The 18,834-nt window shown below is 45.7% G+C and overlaps 2 protein-coding genes across 4 annotated transcripts in view; one reads left to right on the forward strand and one right to left on the reverse strand.

Moving 5' to 3' along the window:
* nubp1 (nucleotide binding protein 1 (MinD homolog, E. coli)) overlaps positions 1-18,834 on the reverse strand; it is a 98,008-nt gene that overhangs the window by 23,640 nt on the left and 55,534 nt on the right. For all 3 annotated transcript variants that reach the window (XM_070901037.1, XM_070901036.1, XM_070901038.1), the window contains exons 4-5: positions 9,528-9,596; positions 335-367 (exon numbers count right to left, since the gene is read on the reverse strand). In XM_070901037.1, coding sequence (XP_070757138.1) covers positions 335-367; positions 9,528-9,596 — 102 coding nt within the window. The remainder of the gene's footprint in view (positions 1-334; positions 368-9,527; positions 9,597-18,834) is intronic.
* LOC139281095 (tektin-3-like) overlaps positions 13,924-18,834 on the forward strand; it is a 153,166-nt gene continuing 148,255 nt past the window's right edge. Inside the window, exon 1 of the mRNA XM_070901032.1 lies at positions 13,924-13,975. The gene's annotated coding sequence lies outside the window, so the exon portion shown is untranslated. The remainder of the gene's footprint in view (positions 13,976-18,834) is intronic.

Genomic DNA, 18,834 nt, shown 5'->3' on the forward strand with positions numbered 1-18,834 from the left:
CACAGAATCGCCTGCTGGGTCAGGTGCTCGCACCTTCTCACCTGCTGGGTCAGGTGCCTGAGCCCTCTCACCTGCTGGGTCAGGTGCCCGCGCCCTCTCACCTGCTGGGTCAGGTGCCCGCGCCCTCTCACCTGCTGGGTCAGGTGCCCGCCCTCTCACCTGCTGGGTCAGGTGCCCGCGCCCTCTCACCTGCTGGGTCAGGTGCCTGCGACCTCTCACCTGCTGGGTCAGGTGCCCGCGCCCTCTCACCTGCTGGGTCAGGTGCCCGCCCTTTGACCCGCTCCGTCAGGGCCCGCCCTTTGACCTACTAGCATGTAAATGAAGCAATACCTACCACAGGAGACCATCCTGACCCGCTCTGGTGTACCTATAAGAGCAGAGGGAAAAAAATAATTTATTAATATATTTGCTTTTAAATCACTGGCATTGATGTTTTGGGGTTAATTTATACCAACACATTATTTTCCACATAACCCCAACCTTTACTATAAAGAAAGATTTTTGCTGCTTTTACCTGTGTTTATGACCATGTTATTTTATTGCTGTTTAATCTAACTGTGGCTCTTTAAAAATGTTGTTGGTTAATGTCTACTTTCCCGATATTAGCTATGCCAGCTACCGAGGTGCTTCCTGGAGGCCCAGGGAAGGGAACACAAATACAGTGGAAGAGTGGATAAGCCCAGGCTACCCATGTACATGTCCTAATGGCCAGCCACATTGCAGCATTGTCAGAGATCTGGAGCCAGGTACCACAGCTGATAGCGTGGCCTGGAATGCAGTACAACACAGGACACTGACAGAGCAAACCTTCACAAGCCGAGAAAGCATTAACAACAGACTGTTTAAAACATGTGGCACTTTAATCAGAAGCCCAAAGGACAAGTTTCACTGTCACGGATTCTCCCTAATTTAATCTACCAATGAACCACAGATAACCGAAAAACAGAAATGTAGTATTCCTGCGCACCCTAAAGGCCGCTGAGCATAAAATCTGCAGGATTACAACCCAATGTTACTCTGCCCTGATCTGATTTTCACAGATAACATTCTTACAATTTGCTTTTGTTCTTGGGATGTAAGTGATGCTGGCAAGGAACACTTATTGCCCATCCCTGGTAGTCCTGAGGTGATGGTGTCGAGCCCACTTGAACCACTGCCGTGCCTATGGTGATGATGCTGCCACAATGGTGTTAGGTGGGAAATTCCAAGATTTCGACCCAGCGACAATGAAGGAATGGCGATATATGTCCAATGGTATGTGACTTGGAGGGGAACTTGGAGCTGATGATGTTTCCTCGGCGTTGCTGTTATTTTCCCTCTCAATGATAGAGATCACGAGGCTGCAGGATGTTAGATGTATTTCTGCAAGTACAGTTACGACTATCTCAGATTGCTGCTTAAATAGTCTGTTGGACAGCTCTCCCAAATTAGGCAACAGCTCCCAGATGTTAGTGAGAAGGGCTTTGCAAGGTCAACAAGGCCGAGATTGCCGGAGGTCCCTGCCATTGGTCCATCTGATATTTTCCTCATTACTGTACTTCGCAGTGATTGTTTGTACAACTCAAGGGCCTGTTAGGCTGCTTCATAGGGCATGAAAAATCAACCACGTATTGTCGGACAGGAGAAACTTGTAGGCCAGTCAAGGCAAGGGTGGCAAAATCCCTTTCTTGAAGGACATCAATGAATCAGTTGAGATTTTACACGAGTTTGGCAGTTTTCATGGTATCATTTTTTCTGGATTAGGACAGGACTCCAGCCCACATGTTCCAGACAGTATTTATCTACCTTCATCTATACTCAATTTTACAACATTCCATAGCCAACTATTTGTCCAGCTCTTTTCTAAATGTATTAGTGGATAATGCTTTGACTAACTCCAATGGGACTCTGTGTGGTATGTATATATTTTATGCCAGTTTCTCCACATTGGTTTCTAGATTTAGTTGCAATATTCTCTGCCCTCTCTAGGCCCCCGTCCACTATTTCCACCCAAGTTGGACTGGGCTGCATGGTCTCTGCCAATCCCGACCGACCTTGAGCTAGTCTCTGGGCAACGTGTGAAAGCAGTCTGGATCCGCTCACTCTTCAGGAGTGTGCTTCATCAGATAATCAGGCTACGATCAGGAACTGACAACTAAATTAGCCGAGTCCTCAAATATTATTTCACCCTGGGTTACTGCTACAGAACCAACCATACTACACCAGCTTTCACGGCAAGCCAATCAGATGTCAGAAACTGGGACGGGACATCATCATTATGATAGGCAGTCCCTCGGAATCGAGGAAGACTTGCTTCCTCTCCTAAAGTGAGTTCTTTGGTGGCTGAACAGTCTAACACGAGAGCCACAGACCCTGTCACAGGTGGGACAGACATTCGTTGGGGGGGGGGGAGGGGCGGGCGGTGGAACTGATTTGACGCACGCTTCTTCCGCTGCCTGCGCCTGACCTCTTCATGCTGGCAGCGTTGAGACTCGAAGAGCTCAACGCCCTCCCAGATGCATTTTCTCCACCTAGGGCGGTCTTCGGCCAGGGTCTCCCAGGTGTCAGTGGTGATGTTGCACTTCACCAGGGAGGCTTTGAGGGTGTCCTTGTAACGTTTCCGCTGCCCACCTTTGGCTCGTTTACCATGAAGGAGCTCAGCATAGAGCAACTGCTTAGGGAGTTCTGCGTCTGGCATGCGGGCTAAGTGGCCTGCCCAGCGAAGCTGATCGAGTGTGGTTAGTGCTTCAACACTGGGGATGTTAGCCTGGGCGAGGACATTAATGTTGGTGCGTCTATCTCGCAGGGGATTTGCGGGATCTTGCGGATACATCGTTGGTAATATATCTCCAGCGACTTGGTGTCTTCTGTACATCATCCATGCCTTTGATCCATACAGGAGGGCAGGTATTACTACAGCCCTGTAGGCCATGAGCTTGGTAGTAGGTTTGAGGGCCTGGTCTTCGAACACTCTTTTCCTCAGACGGCCGAAGGCTGCACTGGTGCACTGAAGGCGATGTTGAATCTCCGCATCAATGTCTGCCTTTGTTGACAAGAGGTTCCCGAGATATGGGAAGCTGTCCACGTTGTCGAGGGCCGCGCCATGAATCTTGGTGACTGGGGGGCAGTGCTGTGCGGCGAGGACAGGCTGGTGGAGGATCTTTATCTTACGGATGATAAGTGTAAGGTCCATGCTTTCATATGCCTCAGTGCATACATCGATTATATCCTGGAGTACAGTCTCAGAATGTGCGCAGACGCAGGCGTCGTCCGCATACTGCAGTTCAACGACAGAGGTTTGGGCGATCTTGGATCTGGCCTGGAGGTGGTGTAGGTTAAACAGTTTCCCACTAATTCTGTAGATTAGTTCCACTCCAGCGGGGAGCTTGTTGACAGTGAGGTGGAGTATGGCAGCGAGGAAGATTGAGAAGAGAGTTGCAGCGATGACGCAGCCCTGTTTGACCCTGGTCCGGGTGTGGATTGGGTCTGTAATGGATCCGCCGGTAAGGATCACGGCCTGCATGTCATCGTGGAGCAGGCGAAGGATGTTGACAAACTTTCAGGAGCATCCAAAACAGAGGAGGACGCGCCATAAGCCCTCACGGTTGACAGTGTCAAAGGCCTTTGTAAGATCAAAAAAGGCCATGTATAAGGGCTGGCGCTGCTCCCTGCATTTTTCCTGCAGTTGTTGTGCTGCAAAGATCATGTCCGTTGATCCCCGTAGGGGACGACATCTGCACTGTGACTCCGGGAGGAGCTCCTCGGCCACAGGGAGAAGACAGTTGAGGAGGGAACTCTAGTGACAACCTTCCCAGTGGTTGATAGCAGGGAGATTCCCCTGTAGTTGCCGCAGTCAAAGATTTGTTCCCCTTTTTAAAAATGGACACGATCACTGCATCCCTGAGATCTCCCGGCATGCTCTCCTCCCTCCAAATGAGAGAGATGAGGCCATGTATCCGCACCTACAGCGCCTCTCCGTCATATTTTAGTGCCTCAGCAGGAATTCCATCCGCAACCGTAGCCTTGTTATTTTTGAGCTGTTTTATGGCTTTACCTACCTCATGCAGCATTGGGGTTTCACTGAGGTGGTGGCGGCTCGTATGCTGCGGGATGGAGTTGAGAACACTCGAGTCAAAGGCAGAGTCTCAATTGAGGAGATCGTCAAAGTGCTGTGTTCACTGGCCTACATTGGCTTCCGGTTAAGCAACGCCTTGATTTCAAAATTCTCAGTGTCAAATTTTTAATCGCATAATATTCCTGTGAAGCGCCTTGGGATGTTTCACTGCATTAAAGGTGCTATACAAGTACAAGTTGTTGTTGTTACGTCACTGGTTGGCTCTGAGGTTGTGTCATCAACTAATTGTCCAACAAAAATAGAGCAACTTTGTCAGAAGAGGTCACAAAATGTGACAGCAAAACTTAGCCCTCATAACCCAGAGATATTGCAATGAATGCCCACAAATATATTTAATGTACAAGTTGAGCTGCTAAGCGCCATGTTGGAAGTAAAAGCAGAAAGCAAATATATTCCATGGGTGGGATGGATCTTCATAAGGGATGAGATGAAAGAGACATTGTTATATTAAGTTGACTCACTATCTCCAAACAGTGCGAGGTGGCAATAAGCAAAGCAAACAGAATGCTAGGTTACATTGTCTTGTCAATTCAGTTCAAATCCCCAGTTATGCTGAAGCTGAGCACTGCTTTAGTGAGGACAACCTTCGGTACTGTGCACAGTTCTGGTCACAACGCAAGGGGACCATCCTTGCTATAAAGGCACAGCGATGAGGTTGGTCTCCAACTTTAGAGCCATGAGGAATGACTCAATAACTGTAAAAGCCTGGAAGAGAGATGTCTGAGAGGGGGATTTATAGGTTCATGCAGTACTGAACAGGACAGAAACAGGACATCCAGAAGAATACTTTCAACATACACAAGTCACAGGTTCAGAGTTGTGAAATGAATCTTTAGGGTAGATGCCAGAAAGCATTTCTTTATACAGCGAGTGAACAACAGCTGGAGTGTGTTACCAAGAAAAGTAGATGAAAGCAGTTTACAGGGCTCATTTAAGACACAGCTAACGGCTGTAATGGGGAGGTGGTATACTTTAGGGTGAGATTAAATGGGCCACAGAGCTTTCTTCATCCGAACCAATCTTATGTCACAAGGATTGCCTCCAGCCTACACTATGTACTTTCTTTAATGTGGTATTTAATAGCATTTTTTTTCGCCTTCAAATATTTAAATTCATTTGGCCACAAACCACTCCCTGCCTAAGGGGGTGAGCAGTTAATCAACTTGTAACCCAATCCACTAAGTTGGAGTTTAACCAATTTAAATATCTACTCCAAGTATTCAACCATCTAATTAGAAATACGAACCAGCATTTTCACAACAAACTATCTTTTGTACTGCAGCAGAACTAGTAAACAAAACTTCCTCTTAATTATACAGTTATAGTTATAAGTAAATAGTTCTGCATTTAACAGGAGTGCCCTATAGCGCATTAGAAGAGAAAGGACTAGAAATATTAGCAATACGCACAAAATCTGTTCACAAAATGTGATGGTGGAGCTAATTAGAGAATAACATGCAAAGATTTTGAAAGACAATGTAGGTCCCTCAATTTTTGAAACCATCCATCTCTCTTGTAGTTCTGATCTGCTGCAGTACTACTATGTGGCAGCAGATGGTGCTGCTGCGCTGTCAGTCCCTACTGCTAACTTGGTAGCAGCACCCACTGCTACAGTTCAGAAATACAGCAGTTCAGTGCCAAATTATTGGCAATTTGGAGCCGTGAACTGATACTTAATAGGAACCATATTGAAAATGCTTAAAGTAAATGTATGCATAACTGTTTATAACCAGAAGTGAAAGAAACTTTGATCTCATTTGCCCTGACTGGGTTGGCACTCAGGTCCCACAGGTAAAAGGACAATCCACCTCGTCCCCTTAATCAGGTAAACTACTTAGAGTAACCAGTCTTATTTTTCTCATGCTATTTATTCCTCATACTATTTTGACCAGTTAAACTCTTATTTGCTTAACATTCTGACCTGCAGATCAGCTTCTGACCAATTATTTATTTGTTCCACCGCTGATTGGTCTCCTGATCTCAGCCAAGACAGCAAAATGGACTATTTGGTTGGATTTTAAAAAGTAGCAATGCAGTCAAATGAGAATTAAAGTGCTTCACTGTTTTCCCCATATATTCTTTTGGCACTAGCTATCCAAAAATGGGACACAAACCTGGAACAGACCAGGAAGGTTCCAGGTTTGATCCCTGATCTGAGCGGAGTTACTTCTCACTGAGGGCAGTGCCATTGAGTTGGAGAAAGGGAAAGTGGCTGGTGCACCTGCCCCTGACTGTAATCCAACAACCCCCTACCAAAAGTGTGTTTGTGAGGACGCTGAGTGACAACAGCATTGGTCTTATCTGTGGTGTTTGCCACCTGCTGCCATTCACTCTCAAGACTCACAAAGTGATTTATCAGAGGGTGACTATTAACAATTGCAACATATGCCAGTGAGGATCCATTGAAAGGGGAGAAGAGGAAATGGGAGTGGGGGCTGGGGAAGTGGGGGGGGGGCAGAGAAATGTATGCATTTGCAGGAGGAGATTCCATTGCAAACCAGTTCTCTTGTTATTTTGAAGCTATATCACTTCATAGCTTTTCAGTCATTATACTTCTCAGTTAATGAGAGACTCTGAAATTCAGCAAGCTTAATGTGCATTGTAGAGAATCCAGCCCCAGCAAACATAGACTTGAGCACAAAAATCTAGGCTGACACTCCAGTGCGGTACTGAGGGAGTGCTGCACTGTCGGAGATGCCGTCTTTTGGATGAGGCGTTAAACCGAGGCCCCGCCTGCTCTCTCACCTGACGTAAAAGATCCCATGGCATTATATCAAAGAAAAGGAGGGGAGTTATCACCAGTCTCCTGGCCAATATTTATCCCTCAATCACCATCCCCAAAACAGATGATCTGGGTGATAATCACACTGCTGTTTGTGGAAGCTTGCTGTGCGCAAATTGCCTGTGCATTTCCCTACTTTACAACAATGACTACACTAAAGTACTTCATTGGCTGTAAAGCACTTTGAGATGTCCTGAGATCATGAAAGGTGCTATATAAATGCAAGTCTTTTTATAAATATGCAAAACTCAATTCAAATAATATGGACCCATGCTGTGATTATACAAGATATGAGATTCACTGGCTACAGGTTTGACATTTCCCATAGAAAGAATTAGCAAGGTTCCCGGTTACAAAATGAGCAGTTTCCTTATGATCCTTTCATGCATTCTCTCTCCGAAAGGAAAAACCAGCAATATTTTCCACCTGCGCATCACCATTTAATGACCATTTTATTCATATAATTGGATAATGATTGGGAAAAAACTAATAGAATCATGGAAAAATTATGACACAGAAGGCGGCCATTCGGCCATCGTGTCAGTGCCGGTCTACCCAAGAAAATTAAAAGTTTACAATCTGATATATCTATTATAAAACAGATCTGTTTGCTTACCCCTTCTTAACAAATTGATTCATGAGTTAAAGTGGAATGTGTTAAGGAGCAGCAGTAAACAGATCTATTTTACAATGGATAAATCGGATTAATTTTTAATTTATTAGTGACCTCTGGCTCTGCTTAACCTTTGACTATGTCGTGTGAGAGTTAACACCACCTGTAATCTTTAGCACTAAGTGGAGACTAACAGAAGATGACATGGATTCTCAATAGGCAGGTGCACAAACGGTGCTCCAGCATGTGGGGCTTGTACAGCCAAGAGCGTTCTGTACGGGATTTCAATCGTGCACTAATTACTGTCACTGCAACAAGTTTCACAACCAGCATTCTACACCGAAAAAAGACCTGGGTGCAGATGCCATGAAAGTCAGGACAAATAATATTAACTGGCAAACTATACCCATTCTGGCACTTCAATACATTGTAAACTTTTGTTTTGAAGAAGCCTCGCACGTCGTGGTCGTCAGCTAGCTGCTGGATTTCCTGCGCTTTCTCCACCTGTTCTTTAGGTCGTGGGTTTTCTGTTAGACCTTGGCCTTCGGACGTCTGTAGAGCTGCTTTCTTGCCCTCGAGTTGTGTTGCTGCTTCCAGTCCAAGAATACCTTGCGCTTGCGACACATTAGCTGCTGGATCTCCTCGTCATTCTCATCGAACCAGTCTTGGTGTTTCCTGATCGAGTGACCAAGCGTCTCTTTGCAGGTACTAATTATGGAAGCCTCGAGGCCAGACCAGGCACTGTGGACACTCTGGGTCACTGGGAGTCGTCAGGTTGGTAGAGAGGCGCTGGCTGAATAGGGCTTTCCGAGCAGGATCTTTGAGTGTTCCGGCGTTGATTTTCCTGTGGCATTGTTTCTGTTGCCATCGCTGTTTTGGGTCAATGTTGATGGTGATGACAGAGCAAGCGCTCTACTCGGAGCTCCAACATGGTAAGCAAGTCACAGGCGGGCAGAGGAAATGCTTCAAGGGCACCCTCAAAGCCTTCTTGAAAAAGTGCAACATCCCCATTGACACCTGGGAATCCCTGGCCCAAGGCCACCCAAAATAGGGGAAAAGCATCCGGGAAGGCGCTGAACACCTCGAGTCTCCTCGCCGAGAGCGAGCTGAAGCCAAGCGTCGACAGCGGAAGGAACGTGCAGCAACCCAGGGCCCCCACCCACCCGCTCCTCCAACCACCGTCTGCCCCACCTGTGACAGGGACTATAGGTCCTGCATTGCATTCTTCAGTCATCTGAGAACTCATTTTTAGTGTGGGAGCATGTCATCCTCGACTCCGAGGGAGTGCCTATGATGATGAAACTTTTTTTTTTAAATGTCTTCTATAGGTGCAGATTAACATAGTTATAAATAAACACACAGAATGTGCAGCACTAAGACGCCAGTGTGTCCAGACTGCTTTTTTGGCAAGAACTGAATGGCCAATCTAAAAGGCTGAATTCAGCAGTCACCCAGTGACGACACTTCAAAAGTATTTAATTGGCTGTAAAGCGCTTTGGGATGTCCTAAAGTCATGAACGGTGCGACAAAAATGCAAGTCTTTCTTTAAGATAGTGACAATTGCTCACACCGTCTCTGGCTGTTCTGGCCCATTTCATCCTTGTTCCGGTTTAATGTGGGCCAATGATGAAAAAACTCACAATAAAAAGGGCTTCCCCAGGGAAAAAAAAAGTCATTCCAATCAAACCACTCATTTTGCTGCATTTCATTCCCCGCCCACGTAAGCCCAGTCAATGGCTCTTTACAGTAGAGTGGGAACTTGTACTTAGAAAATGAAAAGTAGATTGGTAGAAATGTGACTTATTTAATGTGATCATTTTGATTTAATACCATTATTGTGCAGTAACCTGCTGTTTAGAAGAGAAATTGTTCACAAGTCTAGCCCGATCCAGTTGGTAATTACCAAGATAGGGCGCATTTGGCAAGTTCTAACTGGAATTTTGAAAAGCTGCCTCTTTGAACCATTGCTCATTAAAACATGCTCAATTACTCACAATTGAGGAATTCCACACTCTTACCTGTTCACCTTCCACTCCCATCATTTTTGGAATTGACGGGCCACACATATCCACATCCAGAAGAGCAACCTGAAAAAATGCAAAGAATTAAAATCATACGCTTGCCAAATCGGAGCCTGGAAGAACTGCATTATTGAACTCGGCAATGTAACTACAGAACTAGGATAACACGTCGACCATTTATCCTTTATAGTCCGAAATTCCTCCTCTCCTTTGCTGGAGTCTGTGTACCTGCCCATATAGCAAGACGCAGCACAAGGTATTCTGGGTAAGGGTGCACGGTATCTTGCTGTGAAAGTTGTGTGTGAATAAAGCATGGCGTTTATTAACAAAAAGCAAGAGAAAACTGCTGATGTTGCAAACAAAAACAAACAATAAATTCTGGAAACACTGAGTCAGCAGGTCAGTCCACATCTGTGAAGAGAACAGTTAAGCTAAGTTAACTTTTTAGGTCTGGACCCATCGTCAGAACAGCCTTTGTTTAAATAGGGAATGCTGCAGCGCCAGAGTGTCGCAGTCAATTGATGGCCCATTGTACAAGTATCTTCAAAATTCTCACCCGCGTTTTCAAATCCCTCCTTGGCCTCGCCCCTCCCTATCTCTAATCTCCTCCACACCGCCCACTCCCCCGCCCGCCCGCTCCCCCCACCTCCCCCCCCCGCCCGCTCCCCCCCCACCGCCCGCTCCCCCCACCGCCCGCTCCCCTACCCACTCCTCACACCACCCGCTCCCCCCACTGCCCGCTTCCCCGCGCCCCGCCCGCTCCCCTACCCACTCCCCACACCACCCGCTCCCCCCCCCACCGCCCGCTCCCCCCACCGCCCGCTCCCCTACCCACTCCCCACACCACCCGCTCCCCCCCCCCACTGCCCGCTTCCCCGCGCCCCGCCCGCTCCCCTACCCACTCCCCACACCACCCGCTCCCCCCCCCACCGCCCGCTCCCCCCACCGCCCGCTCCCCTACCCACTCCCCACACCACCCGCTCCCCCCCCCCACTGCCCGCTTCCCCGCGCCCCGCCCGCTCCCCTACCCACTCCCCACACCACCCGCTCCCCCCCCCCACCGCCCGCTCCCCCCACCGCCCGCTCCCCTACCCACTCCCCACACCACCCGCTCCCCCCCCACACCACCCGCTCCCCCCGCGCGCTCCCCCCACTGCCCGCTTCCCCGCGCCCCGCCCGCTCCCCTACCCACTCCCCACACCACCCGCTCCCCCCCCCCCACCGCCCGCTCCCCCCACCGCCCGCTCCCCTACCCACTCCCCACACCACCCGCTCCCCCCCCCCACCGCCCGCTCCCCCCGCGCGCTCCCCCCACTGCCCGCTTCCCCGCTCCCCCCGCCCCCCCCCCCGCCCGCTCCCGCGCGAGATGTCTGCGCTCCTCCAATTCTGCTCTCTTGAACATCCCTGATTATAAATCAACCATTGTTGGCCCTGCCATATATTGCCTAGGCTCCAAGCTCTGGAACTCTGCCTCTCTTTCCTCCTTCATGACGCTCCTTAGAACCTACCTCTTTGACCAAGCTTTTGGTCACCTCCCCTAATTTCTCCTTATGCGCCTCGGTGTCAAATATTTTATCTCATACTTCTGTAAAGCACCCTGGGACGTTTCACTACGTTAAAGGCACTACATAAATACAAGTTGTTGTTGTTGGGATGGCAGGACACAGACCAGAGAGCTGCCAATCTTGGCTGTGCCAGAAGGTGGGATGGAGCAAAAGCTAAGAGCTTGTTCACTGAGCATTTGGTAAACCCCTGGTTGGTGACCGACCTGTCACTTCGTTAGGTAGCGTTCCCGGGAACTTAGGATATGCAGAAATAAGCAACTTAACACTGTGAAAACTTGACTTTTCCCGCCCCCAATCTCAACTGCACGGACAAGCCATTATTCAGGCTGATTAAGCAATACCAATAATCATACCAATGAATTTTACCATAATTTTGTATGACTGTAAAAGTTGATGGAAAATCTGTCATTCTGCAGTAAGTCTGCAAGCCTTTATCACAGTGGAACAATACAGCAGATGGCGCTAGCTCCTTCAAGACGACACAGGACATTTTACCTAAAGCAATTTGAAGCATTTGGAGTCCAGAATCATAAAATGGCTCATTTTCATTTATAAATATTTATACACAAGACATGTACAAACAAACACCGGCATTGTCGAACCAGGCATTAATCATGAACACAAAGCAGCAGATTGCAACATAATCCTGTGAAAACGCACATTATTTCAAAGCGGTCATTAATTTTAAGTGAACAGTTGCTGCTGTATAGTTAAGAGCCAAGGAAACCTCTCTCTTTAAAAAGGAAAGTTCCCAGAACAATTCCCGAAGATATTGGAGATCCATTCCAGGAACAACAATTGTGCTCCATTGTACAAGCTGCTTATTTCAACCCTTCACTCCTTGATTCGCACCAATCAGAGGGCCAAAACTCAGGGGTGCAGACCAGGAGCCAGATGCATATTCCCAAATTTAATCTCAATATGATTGCACCAGAAAAAACACACTCTTCCCTCCCAATCTCATTAGTAATTAGACCCCCCCCCCCATCCACCCCACCTCCGCCCACACCCCCACAGCCCCTCCCCCCCACCGTTTTTAGCCCAATAACAGTCGGATGACAAGCATGGAGCACTATCAAAAAGTCACATAGAAACATAGAAACATAGAAACATAGAAAATAGGTGCAGGAGCAGGCCATTCAGCCCTTTTGCAACATTATTCATAGATATATAGAAACATAGAAAATAGGTGCAGGAGTAGGCCATTCGGCCCTTCTAGCCTGCACCGCCATTCAATGAGTTCATGGCTGAACATGAAACTTCAGTACCCCATTCCTGCTTTCTCGCCATAACCTTGATCCCCCGAGTAGTAAGGACTTTATCTAACTCCCTTTTGAATATATTTAGTGAATTGGCCTCAACTACTTTCTGTGGTAGAGAATTCCACAGGTTCACCACTCTCTGGGTGAAGAAGTTTCTCCTCATCTCGGTCCTAAATGGCTTACCCCTTATCCTCAGACTGTGACCCCTGGTTCTGGACTTCCCCAACATTGGGAACATTCTTCCTGCATCTAACCTGTCTAAACCCGTCAGAATTTTAAACGTTTCTATGAGGTCCCCTCTCATTCTTCTGAACTCCAGTGAATACAAGCCCAGTTGATCCAGTCTTTCTTGATAGATCAGTCCCGCCATCCCGGGAATCAGTCTGGTGAATCTTCGCTGCACTCCCTCAATAGCAAGAATGTCCTTCAAGTTAGGAGACCAAAACTGTACACAATACTCCAGGTGTGGCCTCACCAAGGCCCTGTACAACTGTAGCAACACCTCCCTGCCCCTGTATTCAAATCCCCTCGCTATGAAGGCCAACATGCCATTTGCTTTCTTAACCGCCTGCTGTACCTGCATGCTAACCTTCAATGACTGATGTACCATGACACCCAGGTCTCATTGCACCTTCCCTTTTCCTAATCTGTCACCATTCAGATAATAGTCTGTCTCTCTGTTTTTACCACCAAAGTGGATAACCTCACATTTATCCACATTATACTTCATCTGCCATGCATTTGCCCACTCACCTAACCTATCCAAGTCACTCTGCAGCCTAATAGCATCCTCCTCGCAGCTCACACTGCCACCCAACTTAGTGTCATCCGCAAATTTGGAGATACTGCATTTAATCCCCTCATCTAAATCATTAATGTACAATGTAAACAGCTGGGGCCCCAGCACAGAACCTTGCGGTACCCTACTAGTCACTGCCTGCCATTCTGAAAAGTACCCGTTTACTCCTACTCTTTGCTTCCTGTCTGACAACCAGTTCTCAATCCACGTCAGCACACTGACCAGAGTGTTTCCGGATGTGCTGAGTATAGCGATAGGGACTGAAACGTTAAGCCATGGGCTGAGGGAAGGAAGTGGTGGGAGGGAGAGAAAGAAATCAGCCGGCCTTCTTGCTCTTATTCACCAACTAGTGGCCCCTGATGGAAACGGTGCAGGTGTGTGCAAAGGGGAGGACAATTTGGGTGGACAGCCTGCCAGCAGGCCATTGTCGAGGATCAGTGTCGAATGGGCACTTGGGAGAGCGGTACAAACAGGAGAATGGCTCGCAAATGTTCATGCAACTCGAAACAGTTCAGAATGACCAAGGCTTCGGTTTCAGGTGTTCCCGGAGCCACATCTGTTAATGTTTTTTTTTTCCAGGCCAATGTTTCTACCCAGAAGAGTTTTGTGTCGGTTAAAAGGAGCTCTCTTTCCTACAGCTCATTTGTCAGAATAAAAATCAGTGAGGTACACAATGAGCACAATGCTTACAGATAAAGATTTAAGACACACCTACCAGCAGCCGAATCCCATTTACATGGCACTACATGATACCAGCAGTAGCAGGATCAGAAAGGTGAAACAAGTGAATTAAAGGTGCACCACCCTCAAAAAACACTGGTAGGGGTTTTTTTAATTATAAATTGTGTTTGGGCCAATGAAAAATATTTGATTTTGAAAAATCTGTTTGATCTAATCCGTGGCAACTTAAAAGGGGAAGAAAATTTTACAGACAGCACTTTCTAAAGAAATACTTCCCTCTTTCAGGCTTGAGTGATTCATTGTTTTACTAAAGATATAATCATTGGGAGAAACCTTCTGTACTAGCATCACACACCCTTCGAGGACCGGTCAAGTGACAGTGACACCACTCTGCTGACATAGCCACAAACGACATGCGTCAGTGAAGCAAGGGGGAAAGGCCTGAACCTCTTCGTTCCTGCTCACCAACACCAAGTTACCAGACATGAAAAAGCTGCTGAGTACTGGGGCCAAACAAACACTCCAGAACATGCTTGTGCCTTTTAAAATTAAAATAATTTAGGGTATCGGGCGACAGGGAAGGAGGTTGCTATTCGGGGTCTTTGTCCTTGGAGAACATGAATTCAAATCCAGATTAGACAGATAGAATAAAAGTTACTTTCCTCTGCCAGTGGTAAGGCACCGACCCATATACCATCGCGAGTGACTTTCTAAGGTATACACTCTACGTACAGATTCACTCATAATTGGACTTGAAGTTGGAGCTCCCGCTCAGAAGTACCACGAGAATAACAAGGTGGGACATATAAAATTCATAATGGTGCCATAGTGGAATTCCTCGGAGGACAGAGTTAAGGTCGTTTGCAGCAGCAGAGTTTAATCTGCATTTAATGCAAAGAGTGAGGGAAGTTTTGTACAAACACAAGACATATTGGAACCTATTGGGTTAGCATGGAAGTGGTATGTGGAGGGTAAATGGAAGCACCGGGAGAATTTGTGTCTGCTTATTCCTACACTTCCACAGTGATTACACTTCAAAAGTACTTCACTGACTGTAAAGTGTTTTGGGATCCCCCAAGGTCGTGAAAGGTGCTATATAAATGCAAGTTCTTTCTTTCACTGCAGGTTTTAATACTCTTCTAAATTCCTGCTCTCAACCAGACTACAACAGAGTGTTGTGAAGTGCAATTCAGGAATGGCAGCCTCCAGATGAGACGTTAAATCTCATCTGCTCGCTCAGGTGGACGTAAAAGATCCCATGGCACTATTTCAAAGATGACCAGGGGCCAATACTTTCCCTCAATCAACATAACAAAAAAAACAGACTATCTGGTCATTATCACATTGCTGTTTGTGGGAGCTTGATGTATGCAAATTGGCTGCCGCGTTTCCCACATTACAACAGTGACTACACTCCAAAAGTACTTCATTGGCTATAAAGCACTAGACGTCCGGTGGCTGTGAAAGGCACTAAATAAATCCAAGTCTTTCTTTTTCTTTCTTTTCACCGAATCAATCAGTCTCCTGGCTGATAACCAGGTGCCACTAACACCCAACACATCTTCCTGGCTGCAGGAGTTGTGTGGCTTGGGACAGGATAACTTTGTGGTACAATAGTGGATTGGTATAGTCCACACCACTCGATGCATCCCTCATAAACCACCCACCATTCCCCATAATATACCTCCTGTATCAGCAGCTCGAGGCAGTACTTCCTGAAATATACAGTCGGATTTCCGCTTCAAGCACCTGCAGGTGATGCTACTTGGGTGGGAACAGAAGCGGAGATTTAGCTTCTTTAAACCCTATTTAAACACAATCCCTAACTAGGAGTGGGCTTTATCGTAGTTCCAGAAACTCGCCCCACCACTTTTCTCAACTGGAAATCGGTAATGATCGCAAAAGAAGCTTGATCAGTGAAGTATGAGACATGTTGGCGTGAAGTCCAAGTTAGTACTTGTGTAAATACATGCTTGGGCAGGTATCTGCTGCTGCATACTATGCACCAGTTCATCGGTACAGTAGGTTCATTTGACAGGTATACATTGAAAAAAAGTTTTGAAAATCTATCATGTAAAGGAAGTCTGCGGGGTTTCCTGTCACTTTGTTTGAATTTCTAAATCCCTATTTGAACAAAGGCAGCCCTTAAGACAGGTTTAAAGAAAGAGTTTTTGCAGTTAGCTGACATGCCAAAAATTCATTCAGTGTGTCAGTTAACATTTGTTTTGCTGTAAGCGCTCCAGTTTTTTTAAATTTTAGCCATCACTATTTCCGCTGTTTCAAACTAAGAGCTGGCAGGAATCATGTACGAGTCCCCGGCAGAAATCTGTTCACATTTCCAGATGTTAAGGCAAAAATAACCAAAAAAACAAAAATTGGATGGTCGTGGTTATAACACTATCATCAGAACTTGAGCTTAGATTTAGAAACATTAGTGGGGCCTACACGCTAGATTTTATATCAAAATATAATAGTTTATCATACTGATTTTATCCAGATAAGTAAAGCAAAAAATGTATGCTTCAGCAATACATTTGCTTTGCTTCAACTTGCTGCTCCTGGAACAGTCACTTGTAGTCTATGCATCTGGTCTACAAATTAACCAGTACATTCGGCATCTGTGCTGGAGTCTGAACCGGTGTTGATCTAGTGCAAGACTTTAATCAGGCCAAAACATAACAATCTGAACACGCTCACTCGAACTCGCAAGCCTGCGTCCCTGTACATTTTATATCACTGAATTATAGAGAGAAAAGTCACAGAACTAGATCATTCTTCCTCATAGATATATTCAAAAGGGAATTAGATGTGGCCCTTACGGCTAAAGGGATCAAGGGATATGGAAAGAAAGCAGGAGTGCGGTACGAAAGTTGCATGATCAGCCATGATCATATTGAATGGTGGTGCAGGCTCAAAGGGCCGAATGGCCTACTCCTGCACCTACTTTCTATGTTTCCTCAAGCTTTCTACTTTGGGACAAAAACATTAATCTTGTTCAACCTTTTAATTTTATTGTAGCTGCTATTGCAGTCCTCAAATGGGTTAACATTCACCTCTATTTTAAAAGCAAATCCCATGAAAGTAGTTACTATTAAATTAGATGCTATCCTCATCTCTCATTTAAATGGGTCTGGAATAACTACAAGCACTTTACAGAATGGTGGGTTAGGGTTCCCTGCTCAGTTAATGCTCAGAGCTCGGTCAATTTCTAATAGATACTAATATTGTCAATTATGTTCATAATGACCGTCATTAATGCAACAGTTCACTAATACTGCGAACTTGTCACTGAATTGTCAGATAATAGAAGAGTATGATTTATACGCCATCATCTTCAACAGTGATTATGCCACACAACGCCCATGCTGTAATCAGACACCGCTTCCCATAGCGCAGTACAAAAACATGCATTATTCAAGGTTAGTACGTCAAAAAAAAGCAACAGACTTCCTCCTCAGAAAATATCAAAAGGTCATTTTGAGTTATACTGACTGCTCAAGCGCACATATCACCGTTTGATAAAGCAAATTGTTTTGCTCACAGAATTACACGCACAAGCAATTGATTTGGAACAGCCATTTTATTGCTGCTTTTTCATAAAGTTACAGTGATCCCTTAAAACAGTACAGAAATCTTTTTTCGAACACACTAAGGAATACTTAATATATGCAACATGATTTCTATCCATCAATTCATTTGCCGAATAACTGCAATGTGGGATACAGGTTGCCTCGCCCCTCCCTATCTCTGCAACCTCCTCCAACCCTCTGAAATGTCTGCTCTCTGCCAATTCTGGCGTCTTGTGTATCCCCAGTTTTTAAATCACTCGATCATAGGTGGCCGTGCCTTCAGCAGTCTCTCCCTGAACTTCTCAGCCTCTCTCTTGACCAAGCTTTTGGTCATCTATCCGAAAATCTCCTTATGTGGTGCAGTGCCAAATCTTGTTTGATAATCGCTCCTGTGAAGTGACTTGGGATGTTTTACTATGTCAAAGTAGCTATATAAATGCAAGTCGTTGTTGCATCTCAGTTGTTGGTTGCGGATTCTATTTAAACAACTTCAGGCAAATCATTAAAATAGTAAAGTTTGATGTAAATTTTAATGTTTAACAGGAACCATTTTGATGCAGACTACAGAATGTTTCAGTGATGTTACTGCTTTTCCTTCAGAGTACCTGCTGTATGTTGAAATTTTGTGCCATCAATTCCATGCAATAAGAAAAAGTGTCTCCTGGAGATGACCTCTTCACATGTCACTTCACAAATATCAGCGCCATTTAGATTTACTCGACAAGCTTTCTGCAGAAATTATTTCATCATTTCATTACCAACTCTTTCGCCTCCCTTAAAATTAAACCTGGACAATTAGTGCAAGGGTGTCAGGCAATTGGCGTTTTTACCATTTTCATTTTAGGGTAAGTGCACGCATTTCTTCAAAGTATGAACAGGGGAGCACCTCAGGCACCTAAATTTACTTTCTAACTGATTAATTAACCTTTAGCACAGCAAAGAACTCCTAGTGTGTTTTAAAACCATTTCAATGTTTCTGGATAAGATTAGAATAAGCTTTGCAATGGCACTCATTGTAATTGAACACTATCCAGTGGCTTTTTAAATTGCCATCTCTTTATATATTTTGGGGGTTTGGGTTTATTGCATCTGGTTAATGTTCCAGGGATAGTATTGTTCTTGTTTGCCAGACTTCTGTAAACATCCACAGATTGCAGAAGGGAGAGCCGGATAGTGTGTCAGCTCAGTTAACACATTCCCTGCCCCAACAACCGGAGAAAAGGTATTTTTGTAACTGCATACTTTGGTTGTGAATGTTTCACTGGCACACAGAGAAACCAATTCTCCCCGATTGTTTTATTTATCACGTTAGGGTGTGCATTTAAGTAAAATTCTAAACTATAAGGAAAGTAAAAGGGTTCAGAGATCTGGAATATAGCAACACATTTAAAAATCTAGAAGAAAAAGTCATATTTTTTGATCTGTAAA

This window comes from Pristiophorus japonicus, chromosome 15, assembly GCF_044704955.1.
Source record: "Pristiophorus japonicus isolate sPriJap1 chromosome 15, sPriJap1.hap1, whole genome shotgun sequence".
In the NCBI taxonomy this organism is placed as follows: Eukaryota; Metazoa; Chordata; class Chondrichthyes; family Pristiophoridae; genus Pristiophorus; species Pristiophorus japonicus.